The sequence below is a fragment of the Oncorhynchus keta genome, chromosome 30 (assembly GCF_023373465.1).
Source record: "Oncorhynchus keta strain PuntledgeMale-10-30-2019 chromosome 30, Oket_V2, whole genome shotgun sequence".
Taxonomy (NCBI): Eukaryota; Metazoa; Chordata; class Actinopteri; order Salmoniformes; family Salmonidae; genus Oncorhynchus; species Oncorhynchus keta.
In genome coordinates, this window is record NC_068450.1 from 29,389,081 (window position 1) to 29,411,054 (window position 21,974).

Sequence of the window (21,974 nt, forward strand, 5' to 3'; positions counted from 1 at the left end):
AAAGCTCTACATCATTTTATATGTTTAATGTGGAAATATGAAGAGTAGACCACCAAACACACCAGAAGGCTAAAACCCACTTCCACAAGGTCAAACTCAAACAGATCCTTTAGACAGGTCAATTTAGACATTTAAGAGCAATAGGAAATAACGCCTTAGTCTAGTCCTCTCCCCTTCACCGAAACCCACATGTGGCCTACCACCTGACCACACAGCTCTCCTCTCAGAGAAAACCCTTCTGCTCTGTTAAAGACCACCTGCATCCCTTCCAAACACACACGCTCACACACACGGAATGTGCACGGCACTCACACACACACACACAGTAGGTTGAGTGTTTCAGCCATGTGAGTTGGCCGCCTGTCATAACTCACGCATCTCACCTTTCTCGTTAATAAACGGTATACAGCACACACCCCAGCTTTAACAGGACTGTGAAAGTTTACAGGCCTGCAGCTCAGGTGTCTCTTTGAACACGTGTGTAAAAAAATCTTTGTAAAGTTAGAATTTAGCGACAGCGAGTCAGAACATTACAAATAGGACTTTTGTTGTAACAATACACGCCAAGTAATCTACCATTGATGATGTCAACCATCGGCTCAAATCCAGTCCTATTTCTCCACATCACTAGATGGCTTTATGAACCCTGCTGTCCATCATAAGTGTTTACATTTCTCATCTGGCTCAGTGTTCCATTCTGGAGCTTTATTAATGGAACCAACAACAGTAGAACCCAGAACAGTAGAACAGCGCTTCACACACAAGAGACTCTGTTCTCCCCTCCTGCTCCGTTCTCTCCTACTTCGTTCTCCTCCCCCCTCCATGGAGAGACACTACATCAGCACCCAAATACATACACAAGCAAATAAGGACAAGTATGCACTCACACGCAAACACACCAAGTGATGTGCCAATGACAGAGAGCACAAGGCAGGCATGTTTACTGATCCTCATGTTCACGCTTGGTCATGCAGAGTTTCTTTTGTAAAGAGGGGGAAAAGGAGGAGGATAGAAGCTACATCTGCAAGCACTTTGCAGGCTTCTGGACTCAGGCTGCCACGTTAGCACAACACTGATGTGCCAGCACTGGAGACAACCAGGCAGGATCACACACATGCATGCAGACATCCGCTTCAACATAAAATTCCACATTTACGAGAAAAAGGTTCATGACCTCAGTCTCTCAAAAGCCGAATCTTTCAAAAATGTAACGCCATTGAATTCAAAAAAACATGTTTTAAAAGCTCCGGCTGAATGGCCTACGATAGCAGCCTTAAATAAATGAAATGGGTGTTTTTTTCACAGGTAATTTCAGTGAGAATAACTTCACAGCAATTTCTGTTAGAACTTAAAGGCCCAGTGCAGTCAAAAACATGATTTGTGTTTTATATACATTTCCACACTCAGAGGTTGGAATAATGAAATTGTGAAAATTAGAATTCCCTTTTATTGTATGAACGGTTTGAAAAGACTGCCTGATAGTTCAGCCTATTTTGGTGGGATGGAGTTTTGTCCTTTCATGGTGACATCATGCAGTAAATGAGTTAATAGACCAGTGAGAAAGAGTTCCATACCCATCTGCCAAAAACAGATCATTTCCCCCTCCAAAATCAGACCACTCCCATTGCTAAGAAGCTATTTTAATTTATTTTAGAGAATGTTAAGTTAAAGCAATCACAGTAAGGTGCCTAATTGTTACCCAGAAATGATTTGATAGAGATAAAAGCAGCTGCATTGGGCCTTTATAAAGAATACACCGGAGCTCAATAAACTAGACAAATAAAGTAAACAGAACAGTAAACAGTCAGTATTGCACTTTCCACCAGATTAACAGCATTTAGTGAGAACCTGTACAGTACCTACTGTACCTATGATGTTGGGGAAAGCACTTCCCTCCTAATGTCCTGTCTTAACACCTCCTATAGTGCCAGGTAGGTAGGCTAACCATTCTGGCTCTTTGGCTCAAGAGCTGTGTGTTTCACAGATCCTGAGGCTCAGTGTGTGTGGCTCTATATGCCTCTACGCAATAAGCACATCATCAGGGTTAGTTCTGGATGGAAGGCGAGTTCACCCCACCATCTGTTTCCGATTCTAAGGTGCCTATGGTCGTTCAACCCTAAACGACTCATTTTAAGGGTAAACACCTGCCCTACCTCAGCCATAAATGTCCCTTTTCATCCCAGCAGCCACCCTGTGACTCAGAATATTGGATTATACTGCAGTACATGTCATAATGTTCACTGAATACCCTGACAGCATGGAAATGTACAACAGATCTGTTCAAACCACATCATCCTTATACAACTCAGCACAACGGTGTTCGTGATCTTAAAGCCCCATCTTGTGGTCATAAAAATCCTTACCTACTTCGTGGTCCTCAATCCAGTAGGGACATCAGGCTGCAACAATCTGCCACTGGAATCCATATTCTACCCATATTATAATACAGGGAGAAAAATATCATCCACTGCAAAGAATCAGAGGGAGACAGATTGAAACAGTACTTGCATTTATTTATTTATAACAACCATAAGTAGGAAAATACATAGCTAGGTAGGAGTAAAGAAAATGTGTTCAACAGAAAACTCATCCAGAGGTGAACCAAGGTGGCAAAATTTCAAAAAATAATTAAATAAACTTTACCATTGTCCCTTAATTTTGTATTATTGAGTTTAAAAACAGCTGACTTGATTCTTTGAATGTTGTGCCAGTGTTTTTTGCTGGTATTCCATGAATGGTAAACAAGTAGTTGGTCCAGTGTATGTACACAGTGAGAGTACTCAGCTAGCTACAAATTGACAATCCTGACCAACCTACCACCACTATCAGCAGGGGCGAGTGTGAAGCCTAAATATACAAGCTGGAGGAAAGAAAATGCTGGAATGGGGTGATTGGAATCAGCAGATATTGCCCTCGGTTTGATAGGGGAAAATAACTGAAAATGTATTAGATAAATTATTTTATTTTGAAACTTTCAAAAACATTTTCTTATTGACTGTCTGGGTATTGCCAACTTTCTGGGGAATGGAAATTACCCATCTGAAATTAGGACTATTGCAAGCCAAAATAATTTTGACATGGATAAATGCAACACTCAGGTTAAGGAAAATACTTTCTTTCCCTTACAGCCCTACAAGTCATTACAGTGGTATTTGGATGTACTGTATAGAAGGTTAAAGAGGGTGCTTCACATTTGGACAGAAAGCAACTGACAGGGAGCGCAGTCGGAGTCGTACAAAACATCTAGAAGTCAACAGTAAAAACAACTTGACAGGGAGCCAGTCAGTCCTATAAATACCCTAGAAGTTAACAGTAAACAATTAGTGATCACTAACTAACCAATGGTCACTAACTAACTCATGGTGACATCAAGCCGTGTTATTCCCCCAATCAAAAACTATTTTGGGGGTTCAAAACGTGAGGGTTAGTAGGCTTGGCGACCTACTGTTTAGCCACTGAACCAAGAACAGTGAGATGGAACAAATAGTGCTCTCACAGGACCAGTCCATCTACCAGCAAAACACCTTCAGCTTAGTTTTACACTGGAGTTTGTTTCACACTATAGTCAACAATAGTGCGGTCTACAACTGAATCAACCAGTAAGACGCTCCCCCGGTTCTAAGACAACATACATCTTAAGCCTAAGCGACAACCCCACCCCCCAAAATAAGTTGAGAAAAATAAAGTTCAATATCCACGTTTGGAAAGGCAAATTACTATTAGGAATTAATCCTTCAATAAGCATTCTGCGCCCACTTCTTGAGCAACCCTAAGTCAGCCAAGTCCACAGTTAGTCAAAAAAGAAAAGCAAATTAACTACCAAAGAGAACCATTGTTGTTGGAGAGGTATGGAAAAGCAATGAGTAAAAGTGAAAACAATGTAGCAATCAGAATACATATTAAAAAAACAATTCAACATTTTAGAAAGGAAACATGATACATATTTTATTCACACTTTACAAAAAAGCTACTACAACAGTATCAGCAATTCAGGGTTATCAAACCAGACATTGGTTTCTGTTCAAAACAAATGGGGAAAGTAGGGACCGAAAACAGCTTTCAAACAAGGACATTAATATTTCAATCTTTTTCCTCTGTAAAAATTCATAAAAATGCTAACTTTAGCACAGTGGCTTCAGTATCATATTTACTTTAAAAGGTGATCATATTTTATTTAATTGACAAATTGTGTGCTAGACTGGGCAACTATCATAAGTGTGCATCATTACATTTCCTGTTAAAAATGTGACAGTTGCAAGTGTCAGTCACTATTGACATATTTCATGTTTTGGTCCCGGTGATAAAACAGATAGATAACAGCAACATGTCTGTGTGGGCCACCTGACAGCTTGCCCTACAGATGGTACCAGAGTGGCTGGAACCATACAGGGGCTTCAGTAGAGGGGTTAAAAAGACACGACTAAAGGAATACACTTGACTGTTAAGGGGGTATGACATGGGACTGGGGGTTGGAGGTTATAGGGGAACATGCTTTTGTAGATTCAGAATTCAGATCCGTGGTGGAGGCTGGGGCAGGGTCAAGAGAGGCTAAGTGGCTATGGGGAAAGGGAACAATAAAGGGGTTCTAGGAGGGTGCAAAACATTATGGAACCGAGGGGGCTTTACAAGAGGTCTTTGCTTTGCCCCAGAAAAAAACAAGAAAAATATTCCATACCTGATTACTAGATGGCTCACCCAGGAGGAGAGATACACACACACCCCATAACATGCTCACAGCTCATACAAAAAAGAATATCCCTAACATAAGCCAAAAGCACATCAAATCTTCACAAATGTCTCCACAGTATTTAAAAATAAACCGAAGAGGTTGTTCCGGCGTTTGCCAATTGTAAATAGTGCAAGACTACAAACTGCGACGGTGAGGCACAATGTTCCGGTTGTACAACACTGGAATTATGGGAGAGTGGAGGTGTGATGTGAAATCCCTCTTAGGACAAATCTGAAATGACACCCTATTTCCCCATGTAGTACACTCGAGACCAGAGCCACACAGGACTGGTCAACAGTAGTACACTAAAGGGAATAGGGTGTTAATGGTATCCACAAAGTGTCTCAGAGTAAGGATCAGTTGTGTCTTTTAGATCATAATGAATAATATGGACAGATCCTAGATCAGCAGTCCCACTCGTAGGCTTTTGTGAATACGGGCCTTGGTGTTACTATGGCCTGAACTGTGAATGGATGAATGGTAGGTTAGGTTGGTGGCAGGAAGGCTTATTAATAGAATGGGTGAGAAGCATCAGGAGGTTTCGTCAGTAGATCTATTTACAACCTGAGCAACATGCCCTCAAATCAAAACGACAGCAGGAAACCAATCAATACTTATACATAAAAACAGTTAACAGGGGGGGGAGTGAACGCCCAGAACAACCCCTTACGTCTTTTGTACAAGCTGGTAATTTGAATTTCTTAACATTTCATGGATAAAAATGTAGTCATAGTTTACAATACAATCCTGTATTTTCCTCAAACAAGATCAGTACAAAAACCGCCAGAAAACAGGTCTTTAGTGGCTCATATACAATCATGTAAAGACTGAATCTACATTTATATTCTGTACAAACACTGGTGGAAAAACCCCACTGCTGTAGAGTACGGAATTTATGGCTGGGGGAAAGTCACTACTGGCCTCAAGAGACAGCGCTACAAGATCTGTGTGTGACCGTGAGAGGATTGCTGGTTTAAACTCCTGCAAATCAGCTAGTGACCTCCCTCTGCTTAAAAAGTAACAAACTAAAGTGAAATTTGTTAACAATTCCCCATCCCATTGCCCCTCAGCCAAAACCCCATTCCCTATTACGAAAGGTGGTAACTGGTCCAAATGAAGTCATGAACAAGAAAATGGATGTGTACGCAAACAGGAGGTAGTGTGCAAAAGGGGATTGCCACATGTTATGCAACTAAAATCACAAAATTTGGTTTCAGTCCAGAGAATCCAGATGCGTTTCTAGCACTATACCTGACCGGCAAGCCGACAAACCTGCGCCAACTAGAGCTAAGCTTGCCACACGTGGGTCCAGACAAGTGTATTTGGTGGCCTGAAGGATAACACATCTAAAAATCTCAACAGTGAATCTTAATGCACCAGTGGGGTTAGTTTCTATTGCACCACTTGGATAGGGAGACAATGGACTGAGTTATATTAGTCAATGCAGAGGACTGGTAGCACCAGGTGAGCACCACACTAGTGGACCCACAGAGATGGGCCCTGTAGCAGAGGGGAGGAGCGCTACTCTCTCCTATGGGATGCTCCAGATATATGGTAGATATCTAAGTACCATCACATTGAGCCCAGGTGAGAGAGAAGCGAAGGCCCACCGAGCCTTGGCTGGTAGGGAGAGTGAGACTGACAAGTCTAACACTGTTTTTGCTGGTTTGAGATTGGTATAGGACAGACCATCAGCAGACCATCAGCTCAAATTGAGAAGTGGTGTCCTTTCTCTCCTTGCCTCGTGAAGGGTGTCCACAGCTCTCAAGTGACAGATTTTCTTGTGCCATTGTTCAAGACTGCACAGGTCATGTCAAAGTCAACAAGTCTGCTGGTACTGCTAAAAATTTATCTCAATACTTATAATGGTCCAAGGGGATATTGTGAGATTGGATGCTACCATCCTTTATCTGTTAAGGAGTTACAAAAGCATTATGGGTAAGAATGACAGGGGGATCTAAAACACAAGATAATATAATGGACAGACAGGATTTACTTTAGCATTATCAAAATGAAAACAAGGAAAATAAAAAATATATATCTATAATAACAGAAATCCCTGTCAGCCAGACCTCACTGTACGGCTGATTCTTTTTTAACAGGATGGTTGCCTGTCTTGTCTTGCTCCTTCAGTTTGAAGAAGAGAGGCAATGAGGGAGAGGCTGAAAACCAAATTACAGCGCCCCCCTCCCCTCGGTGATGTCTCACGACTACCTGCGGCCTCCAGGCAGGTGGATGCCGTTGACCTGGTTGTTGACCTGGCCCTGGGGCAGGGTGCTGGGCAGCAGCAGCTCCAGCTGGGTGAACAGGGAGAAGTGGTCAGAAGGGATGTGGGGGTGCGGACAGCCGCTGATACTGTTCTCATGGAGCCAGTTGGAGTCCAGGGGACCCAGGATGCCCAACACATTGAGCTGAGGCTTGGAGTAGAAGATGTAGTCAATCACACCCTGAGGAGAGAGAAAAAAAAAACAGAGGGGGATGAGTGAGGAGCAGCCTCTGTTAGGGAAAATGTGTGCCGGGCAATTGGCAGACCCCAAATAGATCGTCATGTGGCTAATGCCGTTTTAGGAGTGCACAGACCACATGCAAGTGACTGCAATGAATATTGATCTACACAAGCAAAAATAATAAACAATCCAAAGGACAAACTGCTACACGTAACAGAAAGCCTACATGTCCAATGTGATTTGTACTAGCAGTTTAGACAGACTCAAGTTCACCGCACACTACCTTAGACTGTTGGCTAACCTTAGGCCTAACAGAAAAAAAATGTCAGCAGAGTTTCTAAACCCAGAGGGCCACCGCGCAATACTTCAGGGAACGCTAGCGAAGCAGACTGCCAGGGTCTTGGGTTTGAGAAGTCAATAAAGGTGAAAAATTCCTTCTTGGGTTGTCAATTTGCTCGATCTCTAAAGGCACAGCCTAAATTGGAGCCAATGTCTTAAGTTGAACATGTTATTTCTCCAACGTTGTGAAAGTGACAAACTGACATGCCTTTGATTTGAAGGCCTGTCCATGTGCAGATCGGCACAAGATGACCATTAGACACGATGAAATGTTAATGTGCATGAGCTTAGCTTGCCAATGCCGCCATGACATTGCCTACACATGTGAACAGGGATTTTTATTGAGCAGCATTTTTTACACATCTTCATAACTAAATATTTATTGATGTACAGGAAAAGAGAAGTAAATTATACTCTTCCTTAAAATGGAATGATATGACATTTCTGTACAAACACTTCTCCCTGCAGGCATACAGCCATGTATGTCAACCTCTTTGGTGCGGGCTAGTACCAGTTGATTCAACGTTGCAAGTCTGACTTCAAAACAGGCAGGTAGACTGAGTAAGCTACAGAGATAATGCAATTGGAAAGACCTGCACCAACCTCCATAAAATGTGATTTATTATACTTTTTATTTCTTTAAAATAAATCAGGATGTATTCTGCCAGACATTGTCCAGCAATGTCAGCTTGTGTATTTTTGGGTCAAAAGCAGGCAATTATTTTTCTGCACACGTCAGATTAGATGAAACCTTTACAAAGCAGGTGTACGTTCCAGTAAAGACTGACAACAGTGGGGGGATTAGGTCAATTGTAATGTCAGAAAAACAGGATTTCCTGACTAATCAGGACCAGATCAAAAGGCAATCTGTAATATGTCAAGAGAAGGCCTGAGACAGTGCTTCTGATGTGCTTGTGATTGAGCGCCTCCCTCACCTTGAAGTCGAAGGTGTAGTTGGTGTAAGGCATCAGGCTGTCCTCGTAGGCGCTCTTCAGCTTGAAGCCGTGGGTGATCCTGGAGTTGGACGTGGAGTTCCCGTTCTTGCCGTTGCAGTTAAAGTTGGTGAGGCTGTCGAGGTAGCGCAGCTCCTTGAAGTCCTTGTGGGTGCAGTCCACTCCACCTTGACTCAGGTACTCCACCACGCCTGGGGAGAGACGGTAGGGATTTACATTGGTCCGGTTCAATATGGGGGAATGAGCCAACTAAACATTCAATAAGACATATGTTCATTTTCCATTGCCCTACTGAACACAATGAAGACACTTGTCCACCTCGCATACTTCCTTCACAGTAACCATCACCTAACAGGCAGCTAGTGTGCCCATCACTACACTGCTTGCTTGTACCTTTACCTTCCTTTCTAACTCAGTCACTCACCAGAGTCTGGCAGAGAGTTGAGGTCAGCACAAAGCACTAGAGGGATGCTGTTGGTCTCCCCAGAGACAGAGGAGAGTTTGAGGCTGCGCGTGGCCTTATCCACGATGTTCTTCACCTCAGACAGGAACATCATGGTCTGGACCAGCTTGACGTCAGAGTACTCCGGGTCCCAGTGCATGTGGGCATTGGCCACCAGTAGGAGCTGTTTCTCCATGCCGTGCAGAGACTTCCCCGCTAGAGAGGAGAGAGAAGTTTGGGGTTTACTTTAAAGGCAGAGCACAGCCAAGGAAAACTCAAGACAGGGAAGCGCAGCAGTCACTCCCCTTTTGAAGTAAAAAGAGTTGTACACACTGGGCCAGATTAAGAAAATCACAGGCCCCGGGCATTGACTACTCAGACACTGACAAACAGATCAATCTGGTCTTGAATTCAAACAATAGCCCAGGTCAATGAAGCGACAATAAAATATTTTAGTTTAATCGATTACACATACAGTGCATTCGGATTGAAGTCACACCCCCTTGACTTTCTACCACATTGTTAAAGTTAGTTTTCTAAAGCATGAATCTACACACAATATCCCATAATGATAAAGCTAAAACCAGATTGGAAATGTTTGTAAATGTATTAAAAATAAAAAAGCAGAAATACCTTTACTTAAGTATTCAGACCCTTTGCTATGATACTAAAATCAAATATTTCTCACATGGATCGAATAAAACAGATGTAGACCTTAGAGGTTGACCGATTAGGATTTTTCAACGCCGATACCGATTATTGGAGGACCAAAAAAGGCAGCTACTGATTAATCGGACGATTTATATAAAAAATAATGACAATAACAATACTGAATGAACACTTATTTTAACTTGATATAATACATCAATAAAATCAATCTAGTCTCAAATAATGAAACATGTTCAATTTGGTTTAAATAATGCAAAAACAAAGTGTTGAAGAATGTAAAAGTGCAATATGCGCCATGTAAAAAAGCTAACGTTTCAGTTCCTTGCTCAGAACATATGAAAGCTGGTGGTTCCTTTTATTATGAGTCTTCAATATTCCCAGGTAAGAAGTTTTAGGTCAAATCAAATCAAATTTTATTTGTCACATACACATGGTTAGCAGATGTTAAATGCGAGTGTAGCGAAATGCTTGTGCTTCTAGTTCCGACAATGCAGTGATAACCAACAAGTAATCTAACTAACAATTCCAAAACTACTGTCTTATACACAGTGTCCTAAGGAATATGTACATAAGGATATATGAATGAGTGATGGTACAGAGCAGCATACAGTAGATGGTATCGAGTACAGTATATACATATGAGATGAGTTGTAGACAAAGTAAACAAAGTGGCATAGTTAAAGTGGCTAGTGATACATGTGTTACATAAGGATGCAGTCGATGATGTCAGTATATACATATGCATATGAGATGAATAATGTAGGGTAAGTAACATTATATAAGGTAGCATTGTTTAAAGTGGCTAGTGATATATTTACATAATTCCCATCAATTCCCATTATTAAAATGGCTGGAGTTGGGTCAGTGTCAATGGGTTGTAGTTATTGTATGACTATTTCATATACCTTTGACTATTGGATGTTCTAATAGGTACTTTAGTATTGCCAGCCTAATCTCGAGGGTTGATAGGCTTGAAGTCATAAACAGCGCAATGCTTGAAGCATTGCTAAGAGCTGCTGGCCAACGCAGGAAAGTGCTGTTAGAATGAATGCTTACGAGCCTGCTGCTGCCTACCACCGCTCAGACAGACTGCTCTATCAAATCGTAAACTTAATTATAACATAGAAATATGAGCCTTTGGTCATTAATAGGGTAAAATCCAGAAAATATCATGTCGAAAACAAAACGTTTATTCTTTCAATGAAATACGGAACAGTTCCATATTTTATCTAACGGGTGGCATCCATAAGTCAAAATATTGCCATTACATTGCACAACCTTCAATGTTATGTCATAATCATGTAAAATTCTGGCAAATTAGTTCACAAAGAGCCAGGCGGCCCAAGCGGTTGCATATATCCTGACTCTGCGTGCAATGAACGAGAGGTGACAAATTCCCTAGTTTAATATTGCCTGCTAACATGAATTTCTTTGAACTATATATGGAGGTTTTAAAAAAATATACTTCTGTGTATTGATTTTAAAGGCATTGAGGTGTATGGTTAGGTACATTCGTGCAATGATTCTGCTTTTTTCGCAAATGGGCCTTGTGAACCTCGTGTAGGGGGCAGTATTTAGATTTTTGGATTAAAAACCTACCCAAATTTAACTGCCTATTTCTCAGGCCCAGAATATGCATATTTGTCAGATTAAGATAAAAAAAAAAAATAAAAAAAAAAGTACAACAGAACTGATATTGCAGGCGAAAACCTGGGGGAAATCCAACCAGGAAGTGGCTTCTATTTTGAAAACGCCATGTTCCATAACCTGCCGTCGCTCCATTTAAAAGGGATATCAGCCAGATTCCTTTTCCTACAGCTTCCCTATGGTGTGAAGTCTTCAGACAGTTTCATGCCTTTATTTTGAAAAATGAGCAAGGAAGGTCACATCGTGTCATTGTATGGCTGGGTGCCAGTAGCGTTTTGTATGCGCAACAGAATGGAGCATCCATTCTCTCTCTCTGAAGCTACATTCCCAGTTGATATATTATCGATTATATATTGTAAAAACAACCTGAGGCTTGATTATAAAAACATTTGACATGTTTCCTCGATCATTACGGATACTATTTGGAATTTGTCTGCGATGTCGTGACCGCTCGAGCCTGTTGATTTGATCCCGTGCCAACCAAATGGAGGTATTTTGGATATAAAAATCATCTTTACGGAACAAAAGGAACATTTGGTTTACTGGGAGTCTCGTGAGTGCAAACATCCGAAGATGAAAAGCGATTTAATTTATTGCTTTTACTTTCGTGACCAATCTACTTGGCTGCTAGCCGTTTGTAACATTTTGCCTACTGAGAGAGAAGTGCTTACATAAACACTTGGATAGCTTTCGCCGAAAAGATTTATTGAAATCTAACACGCCAGGTGGATTAACAAGCAAAGCTGTGTTTTGCTACATTGCACTTGTGATTTCATGAAAATGAAATATTTTTTGTAATTTAATTGGCGCTGTGTAATTTAGCAGATGTTGATGAAAATGATCCCACAAATGGGATGGGTGCGTCAAGAAGTTAAGTCAGCCTCAAATGAATTTACAGTGGGATATTGGTTATGTTGCAATTCCTAAGGCTTCTACTAGATGTCAACTGTATTTAGAACCTTGTATGGTTTCGCACGCTCCCGTGAGAACGAGCTCTGTTCCATTATTTCTCTACAGACAATAGAATTCTCAGTTGGAATATTATTGAAGATTTGTTAAAAACATCCTAAAGATTGATTCTATAATTAGTTTGACAGGTTTCTATGGAGTGTAACGGAACCTTTGGACATAGTTTGCAACTGGTGGACCCGCTTCGTGAGTGTGGATTTGTTTACCAAACACGCTAAAAAAAGGATCTATTTGGAAATAAATGGACATTATCTAACAAAACATTTAATGTGGAACTGGGATTCCTGGGAGTGCATTCTGAAGATCAAAAGGTAAGTGAATATTTCTAATGCTATTTCTGAATTCTGTTGACTCCAACATGGCGGATATCAATTTGGCTTGATTTTGTCGTCTGAACGCTGTACTCAGATTATTGCATGTTTGCTTTTTCCGTAAAGTTTAAAATCTGACACAGCGGTTGCATTAAGGAGAAGTATATCTTTAATTCTGTGAATAACACTTGTATCTTTTATCAATGTTTATGAGTATTTCTGAGGTGGCTCTCTGCAAATCAACTGCATGTTAAGGAACTACTGAACATAACGCACCAATGTAAACTCAGACTTTTGGATATAAATATAAACTTTACAATACATGTATTGTGTAACATGAAGTCATGAGTGTCAACTGATGAAGATCAAAGGTCAGTGATTAATTGTATCTATACTATCTATACTTCTGCTTTTTGTGGCTCCTCTTTGGCTGGAAAAATGGCTGTGTTTTTTTCTCACTTGGTGACGACCTAACAAACGTTTGCGGTGCTTTTGCTGTAAAGCATTTTTGAAATCAGACACTGGCTGGATTAACGAGAATTCCATCTTTAAAATGGTGTAAAATATGCTTGAGGAATTTGAATGAGATGTGTTTATTTTATTTGGCGCCCTGCAGTTTTCACTGGCTGTTGACAGGTGGGACGCTACTGTCCCACGTACCCTAGAGAGGCTAAGAGTTTGCCAAAAGGAACCTAAAGGACCTGCATGCCTCTGGTCAGAGGAAACCAAGATTTAACGCTTTGGCCTGAATGCCAAGCATCACATCTGGGAGAAACCAGGCACTATCCCTACAGTGAAGCATGGAGGTCGCGGTATCATGCTGTGGGGATATTTTTCATGGACTGGGAGACTAGTCAAGATCGAGGGAAAGATGAACGGAGCAAAGTACAGAGAGATCCTTGATGAAAACCTGCTCCAGAGTGCTCAGAACCTCAGACAAGCAGATGGTGAAGTGTGATTCATTACTTCAGAGAATGCGTTTCCAAAGCGCCAGAGTACAATGCCTGCAAGCTTTACACCACTCCAGCCAATGCGTGGCATTGCACATGGTGATCGTTCTTGTGAGCAGTTGCTTGGCCATGGAAACATTTCATGAAGCTCCCGACGAACAGTTCTTGTGCTGACATTGCTTCCAGGGGCAATTTGGTGGCATCCTATGACGGTACCATGTTGAAAGTCAGAGCTTTTCAGAACGGCCATTACACTGCCAATGTTTGTCTATGGAAATTGCATGGCTGTGTGTTCAATTTTATACACCTGTCAGCAACAGGTACAGCTGGAATAGACAAATCCACTCATTTCAAGGAGTGTCCACATACTTTTTAGTGTGTGATATATATTTAGAAACTGGGTTGTTCGAGCTCTGAATGCTGATTGGCTGACAGACGTGGTATATCAGACCGTATACCACGGGTATGACAAAGCATCTTTCTACAGCTCTAAATTAGGTTGGAGCCAGTTTATAATAGCAATAAGGCATCTCAATGCTTGGTGGTATACGGCCAATATACCATGGCTAAGGGCTGTACACAGGCACTCCACTTTGTGTTGTGCCAAGCCCTTAGCTATACCACACCTTCTCGTGCATAATTTTTTATATAACACTGAAAATAAATGACATTTCAGTTCATAAGGAAATTTGTAAATTGAAAAATTCATTAGGCCCTAATATGGATTTCACGACTGAGCAGGGGTGCAGCCATGGGTTGGCATAGGCCCACCCAGACAACCAGAATAAATGTTTCCCCACAAAAAGTGCTTTATTACAGACAAATGTATGTGTATTTAACATTTCTGGGATCTTTATTTCAGCTCGGGAAACCAATAATTTGCATGTTGCATTTGAGAGGCTACATACAGTAGGCTACTAAATAAAATGTCCAGTGGCACACTGACTCATCTAATGATAAAGATGAAGCCATAGGCTACTCACAGTGAAGGCTGATGCACTTCTCATCTGAAGATGAGAAGTGCAGCTTCTTTGAAAAACAGTGATGAGCTACTTTGAAAATGTTTTGAAGATTAAACAGTGCAAAAATTTCAGCGAGACAACTCGAAAGCGAAATCCATTAATGCCAAGATAATGTAATTCATTGCCCTTGACAATCAACCGCTCTGTTGTGGATGTTGCCTTTCGCCTACTGGTCGAGCACATCGAGCCCTGGTTCACACGACCAAGTAGGCACTATTTTCCCCTACCAGAGTTGGGAGTATTGTTGAATCGCACATCCACGAGCTACTTGCTATGGGTGTTGCAGCTATTAGAGTCACAACTGACATTTGGACTAGCGACATCAGCCCCATGAGCAAGCGGAGTCTGACAGCACAGTTGGTTGACGAGGATTTTGTACCGAGGAAAGCCATATTTATATATTTTTATTACCTTTATTTAACCAGGTAGGCAAGTTGAGAACAAGTTCTCATTTACAATTGCGACCTGGCCAAGATAAAGCAAAGCAGTTCGACAGATACAACGACAGAGTTATACATGGAGTAAAACAAACATACAGTCAATAATACAGTATAAACAAGTCTATATACAATGTGAGCAAATTAGGTGAGAAGGGAGGTAAAGGCAAAAAGGCCATGGTGGCAAAGTAAATACAATATAGCAAGTAAAACACTGGAATGGTAGTTTTGCAATAGAGGAATGTGCAAAGTAGAAATAAAAATAATGGGGTGCAAAGGAGCAAAATAAATAAATAAATTAAATACAGTTGGGAAAGAGGTAGTTGTTTGGGCTAAATTATAGGTGGGCTATGTACAGGTGCAGTAATCTGTGAGCTGCTCTGACAGTTGGTGCTTAAAGCTAGTGAGGGAGATAAGTGTTTCCAGTTTGAGATTTTTGTAGTTCCTTCCAGTCATTGGCAGCAGAGAACTGGAAGGAGAGGCGGCCAAAGAAAGAATTGGTTTTGTGGGTGACTAGAGACATACCTGCTGGAGCGTGTGCTACAGGTGGGAGATGCTATGGTGACCAGCGAGCTGAGATAAGGGGGGACTTTACCTAGCAGGGTCTTGTAGATGACATGGAGCCAGTGGGTTTGGCGACGAGTATGAAGCGAGGGCCAGCCAACGAGACCGTACAGGTCGCAATGGTGGGTAGTATATGGGGCTTTGGTGACAAAACAGATTGCACTGTGATAGACTGCATCCAATTTATTGAGTAGGGTATTGGAGGCTATTTTGTAAATGACATCGCCAAAGTCGAGGATTGGTATGATGGTCAGTTTTACAAGGGTATGTTTGGCAGCATGAGTGAAGCATGCTTTGTTGCGAAATAGGAAGCCAATTCTAGATTTAACTTTGGATTGGAGATGTTTGATATGGGTCTGGAAGGAGAGTTTACAGTCTAACCAGACACCTAAGTATTTGTAGTTGTCCACGTATTCTAAGTCAGAGCCGTCCAGAGTAGTGATGTTGGACAAGCGGGTAGGTGCAGGTTGCGATCGGTTGAAGAGCATGCATTTAGTTTTACTTGTATTTAAGAGCAATTGGAGGCCATGGAAGGAGAGCTGAATGGCATTGAAGCTTGCCTGGAGGGTTGTTAATGCTAATGCAGAACTCCATAGGATGTTTTTGTGTTGGTTATATATTATATTATATATTATATCTGTTCCTGGTTCTAAATTTCTTGAATGGGGCATGTTTATTTAGGATGGTTAGGAAGGCATTTAAAAAAAATATCCAGGCATCCACTACTGACGGGATTAGATCAATATCCTTCCAGGATACCCCGGCCAGGTCGATTAGAAAGGTCTGCTCGCTGAAGTGTTTCAGGGAGCATTTTACAGTGATGAGTGGAGGTCGTTTGACCGCTGACCCATTACGGATGCAGGCAATGAGGCAGTGATCGCTGAGATCTTGGTTGAAGACAGCAGAGGTGTATTTGGAGGGCAAGTTGGTTAGGATGATATCTATGAGGGTGCCTGTGTTTAAGGCTTTGGGGAGGTACCTGGTAGGTTCATATTGAATGTTCAAGAATGTGCTGGTTCTCATACAGCGGCTGCCTTTTCAATGGCATTTGAGAAAATGTTTGAAACTCGGAAAATCTCCCAAAAAGTTCACTCTGTGAATCGTGATAATGCACGTAACACGACAAAGGCTTCGGAAGAATACGGAGTCGCCAGTTTGCCATGCATGGCACACGGTGCAACTGGCTGTGAACTGAACCTACAACTATATGATCCTTTGAAATGAAGGAATAAAGCAATACGTTGTATTAAAATGTACTACTACCCCCCCATTATTTGCAGATACTAGGATACCTGAGAACCTACCATTCCCAGGAAAGATGCACTTGGATACTGGAGAAGGAACAAGCACCGTTTCCCCCATGCCCCCATCCTAGCCTTGGTTCTCCCTGTACTAGTGTGGCCAGTGAGCACCTTTTCAGTGCTGCTTCATACATTGTAGACGAAAAAAAGATTCTCTTGACAAAGCCGAGCAGGTCCTCTTTGTGAAGAAAAACCTCCAAATGTTAAAATTGTAAATGGTTGGTCATATTGTAACCCAAGCATCTAGTGTCACTGGAAAAATGTTTACTAAGCCCAATGGATTTTCTGTTGTTCATTCATGGCTGGCATAGGTCCATTTAATTATAAAGTGTAAAAAAAATATATATATATATATTTCTTAAATGAAAGATTAGATGAGTTGTAAATTTGCTCTCATTTTACTAATCAAGTCAGTTGAGCACATTTGAAAAGGTTAAGTTGTGCCATTTATAGCAGTTTACGACAGTCGAGTCATTTTGCCAAGCATTTAAAGCTAAAATGATTAACTGCATTTTAGTTTAAAACCAATATTTATTTGAAAGCATTTAAGTTTCTCCATACGGTCAAAAATGGATAGTAGGAAGAGAAACCAACAACTTCACCATCTTTGTAACGCAGGTCAGCTAAAATATGTGTCTGTCGTGCGATAGAATACAATCACGGATGTGTCATTTTTCTAATTTAAGTTAAATTTGTTCCTAACTGAACAAATTAACATATGACACCATTTAAACTATTTAACTGTAACTAGAACGCTTACAAGGTTGCTAAAATGTTAAATATCTTTATTTTTTGGGGGGGGGGCGATATTGGAATCGGCCAAAAATGTCATATCGTTGCAACCCTACTTACACTTGTTCAGTCTTATGAACTCCAAAGGAGTAAGAACCAGATGCTAGGTGTGGGGTCTAGGGTGTGAAATAGGACTGGGCCACGGGCAGGGTCTAGGGTGAGAAATAGGACAGGGCCATAAGTACTCACAGGATTCCTCCATCATCTCCTTGCGGACCTCCAGCAGTACGGCCACTCCGATGTTGTCCTTGGTCATGACCCTGTTGAGCATGGCCTCAGAGCCCTCAGAGTTAGCCATGGCTAGCTGGTTAAACTCCACCGTGTGCTTCTGCACCACGCTGAACCTGAGAGAGGGAGGACAGAGCAAGAAAGAGAGAAGCAAGGGTGGACAGGGAGAGGGACAGGGAGAGAAGCAGGGAGAGGTGTTATAAAAGTCTATCACTAACCAAGTTTCCATCCAACCTTTATGCAATTAAAGTCAGATAGAAACAGACAGAAACATCACATTTGTCAGATTAACTTTCCAAATGTAGACAAGGTGGGATCTTTGTTTAAAAAATGTAATATTGATAACCATCACATTAAATAAACTTGAGTCAGGCGATGACGTGTTGTCCTCCCACTACAACTCGGAAAAGCATGCAGGTTATTAGGCTACAGATTAAATAAACTATTAATTTCAGGGTAGTGAAAGTGCACGGTGATGAGCTTTCTGTTCCTCTCCAATAACAATCAAGGGTGTTATTCTGGTGACATGATCGATACTTGGTTGCTGTTTGACAAATAAATTGCCCTTATGCATAATAATCTCATCATGTAGGTAGCCTACCCATCCCATCTGCAAACTGTTGGCTAGAGAGCATGTGTCAAGACCAGAGTGGGCACATTAGCTATATAGCCATCAGCGGAGATTAAAATACAATGGAAACCAATGTAACTAGTAATTTTTTTATATTCAAATTAAAATCTGTTGCCAATGGTATGGATACCTAGCAATTGAGTGTTGAGGTCAGGGGGAAACTTCAGTTGCACTCACTTTTCTGTCCTGTAGAATACTGCGCACCCGTCCACATGTTTGCGGTCAGACTCATGCATGGTTCTGGCTCGAGACTTGGGGCTGAAGAAGCCCTCATAGCCCTGCTCCTTCAGCTCTGGCAGGAAGTACTGGTAGTACTGCTCCGTCTCCACTTCCTGTTGAAAACAAAGCAATAACATGAGTGGACAGATATGACTGAATGCAACCATAAGATGTACCAGACAAATCCAGTGTGCGCAATTTGGGCAATCAGTTACATTAATTGATCAGAGAAACCAAAAGGACAAAAGCCGTTTATTCCTGGTTGAAGTAAACACGTACCTGTAGGCTGATGATGTCAGCGCTGCAGTTCATGATCTCCTGCATGATGGACTTCTTCCTGTACTCCCAGTTGAGGGCCCAGGAGGGGCAGTAGCCGTAGAGCTGGCGTGTGGCGTACTTATCACACAGCACGTTGTAGCACATAACAGAGAACAATGCTGAGAGGGAGGAACAGGGAGAAAAATAGGAAATAGCATCTTATTCACCTTAATGCTTTTTCCTCGTAATTTATACTTATATTGAATTGTGGTTTTGTGTCATGTGCTGGGGTACTGTGTGTACAGGGACTGTCTGCTGGATTCTCACCAGAAGGCCTCGTCTGGTCAGGCTCCTGAAGTGCGATCCACGACCGGGACGGGGGCTGCTCTGTGGGGGCTGGGAAGACAGTTGTCCACCTTAGCCATAGATATTATTTTTAAAAATAGTACCAAAAACAGTGAGAGAGGCAGACTTACTGCATTTGATTGAACCTGCCAGATTGTCCAGCAGGTAGTTGAGCAGTTTCCTGGTGCCATCATGCTCCTGGTACAGGCTCATGATTTCTTGTGCAAGAGGGTTTCCTGTTAGGAGTGAAGAACACAATGTTGAATGACATCAAATAAATGCTACGGGATCAACAATGGGGTCTCAGAATTGTTACCAAGACGATAAGCCACACTCACCTTTCAACCCCAGTGTTTGTAACTGAAACAGTTTCCCCAATTCAAATGGAAGAACCCGCAACTGGTTGTTATTTAAAAGCAGTTCCCTGTTGAGGGCGGACACATGGAAACGCAAGTGTCAGAGACTAGCCCCCCTGAATACAGCCCCTTCCTCAACCTTCCCATAAACCATAAACACATTGACCAGTCATCAATACAGGCAAAAGCAAATCTTCTGTCAACCAAACAGGCTTTTTAAAATGGGACAATGGTTATTTTCAGCACCAACCAGTTACAAGCCCAGTTTAGATCAAAGTGAATCGTGGGAATCATGGTTCCCAGCGAATCACCTGAGAGACACCATGTTGCCGAGCTCTGCCGGCAGGCTCCTGATCTTATTGGACGATAGATCCAGGTACAACAGGTTGTGTAGTTTGGCAATGTCGGGTGGGATGCGCGACAGACAGTTGTCAGCGATGTGTAGGGCAGTGAGGTGGGTCAGAGTCCACAGAGATGGGCTCAGGCTCCTGACATTACCTGGAGACAGAAATGTGGAGGGGGGAGACCGGTAGATAAACATACACTGGTGAGTCAGGTCTCTGTTTGATGGCTTTCTATGCAAAGCAGATACAGGTTGACTTCTACCCAATTTGAATGGACATAAGTAAACACTCATGCTGGACTTCCTGGTCGAGACAAAATACAGGCCTATAATAGAGGCCCTTATACTCAAAGGATGACGAGAATGCTGGTCACGTTACAAAAAAGGTTGAGAGAAACTGGCCTAGACTATCCCCACATGCTGAGTCCTAATATGAGAACAGCACCCCTCCACAGCCTCCGGGCCAACCCCTGCCGTGCTCACCAGTGATTTCCAGCTCAGGCCAGTAAGACTTCTTTCCATTGGCTGCCTCCTCAGTTGACATGATGGTGTACATCCGCCTGGGGTCTGGCGGGTCATATTTTTCTTTGGGCATTCCTGCTGTAACACTGTGTAGAAAAGGTTTAATAACTATTAACATTATTCACTGATAAAATACATTCCAAACACCTTGAGGTATACATTGTGCAAATCTAACATTTTTTTAAAGAATGACTTCACTAATTCTACTTTGCAAACACGCACAGGCCGGCCATTCAGCACATCCTTGTAACTTTTCAAGAGGGTGTCATTTGAGTTTGACAACTTCTGGAAATGAGGCTCAAGAAAGGTGTGGCAGATACTAACTTCAGAAATAATTAACTCAGTTACAATGTCACGAGAATGTATTGTTTTACAGATTACCGCACAGTGATTTAAATAAAGTTGCATTTATGTAATATTCATGGTATGACTTAAGTTAAATAACTAGCCAATTAGCTAGCTACACACCAGGTCGCACAAAGCAATAACCACAATCACCAGCTAATTATAACAAAGTGGCTTTCCAGCTAATTGAGTGGCGCGTTGAAGCCATAAAGTCAGGAAAACAATTGCTAACTGGCCTAACATGTTAGCTAGGGGCTAGGTAGCACGTTAGCTAACGGTCATGAATACCGAATAACTTCGCGAGAATGATAGTTAGCTAACCAATTAATTAAGATAAGGTTCGCGTAATTATTTTATAACAGACCATAACATATGAGCTAGGCTAGCTGAGCAACAGCAAACGTTAACTAGCTAACTCACTTATGTTATGGCTAACTAGCAAACCCCCGCTGAAAGCCAGATAGCCACAATTTTCTAACCTGTCCGACTTCATATGGCCAGGTAAGGTAATATCCACGCAGTAGTAATTTGAAACATGAGTTGTGGATCTGTCTCATCCAAATAAACTCGTCGCTTGTGTTGATGTTTTACCTGCAAACGCATACCAACTCGCGAGGACGTGTGCGTGCTCTTTTGTTTCTACTTGCTTCACTCGTTTCCGCTGCTGTATCACAGGGAGAAAACAAGCATCATGGCGACTGTCAGGACTCTTTTTTTCCTTCTCTACGATGACAACGCTTGATGCTATTGGCTGACTTTTGGACGGACCGCACCATCTGTGGTTGAACTAACGACTTTGGGTGAAAATGTATGGACCAAACGCAACTTCAGGGGTGTGTTCAAGAATCAACAGCTGTTAATCAAACTGCTATGATATCACATGGCTCTGAACTTAATGAGGTGAACCATTCATTGGTCATTATAATGAGCAAATCATGGCCACTGTAATCCAACTCCTAATGAAGGGGCAGGCTGAGCTATACACTAAACTATGTTCTTCATACACTTGTTTCTTCACTTGACTGGAGACCATGCAAACTATCAGCATATGGGTCTGGAATTACTGGCTTACTTCTTCTGATGTGGGAAAAAGAGAATTGGATGCAGTCAGACTGTCTACACAGGTCCCACCACTATTACATCAATAGCAAACAG

At 41.8% G+C, this 21,974-nt stretch overlaps 1 protein-coding gene across 2 annotated transcripts; it reads right to left on the bottom strand.

The window, feature by feature from the left end:
- Positions 1 to 2,492: 2,492 nt before the first annotated feature.
- On the bottom strand, positions 2,493 to 21,843 carry LOC118376746 (CCR4-NOT transcription complex subunit 6-like). Of its 2 annotated transcripts, none has more exons than XM_035763504.2 (12): positions 21,299 to 21,843; positions 20,436 to 20,560; positions 19,921 to 20,107; positions 19,592 to 19,677; positions 19,385 to 19,489; positions 19,236 to 19,304; positions 18,930 to 19,087; positions 18,609 to 18,763; positions 17,762 to 17,916; positions 8,893 to 9,126; positions 8,451 to 8,659; positions 2,493 to 7,176 (listed from the first exon to the last, which is right to left on the bottom strand). In XM_035763504.2, the coding sequence occupies exons 1-12, from the start codon at positions 21,310 to 21,312 to the stop codon at positions 6,940 to 6,942; spliced, it is 1,734 nt and encodes a 577-aa protein (XP_035619397.1). In that variant the 5' UTR covers positions 21,313 to 21,843; the 3' UTR covers positions 2,493 to 6,939. The 2 variants fall into 2 exon arrangements, with proteins under 2 accessions (XP_035619397.1, XP_035619398.1); XM_035763505.2 differs by having other exon boundaries at positions 21,411 to 21,834.
- Positions 21,844 to 21,974: the final 131 nt, after the last annotated feature.

Coding starts and splice junctions, on each gene's coding strand:
- LOC118376746 (XM_035763504.2), bottom strand. Junction 19,088..19,235: donor TGACCAGACGAGGCCTTCTG/GTGAGAATCCAG, acceptor CCTCCCTCTCAG/CATTGTTCTCTGTTATGTGC. Junction 9,127..17,761: donor GGAGATGATGGAGGAATCCT/GTGAGTACTTAT, acceptor TCTCCTCTCTAG/CGGGGAAGTCTCTGCACGGC.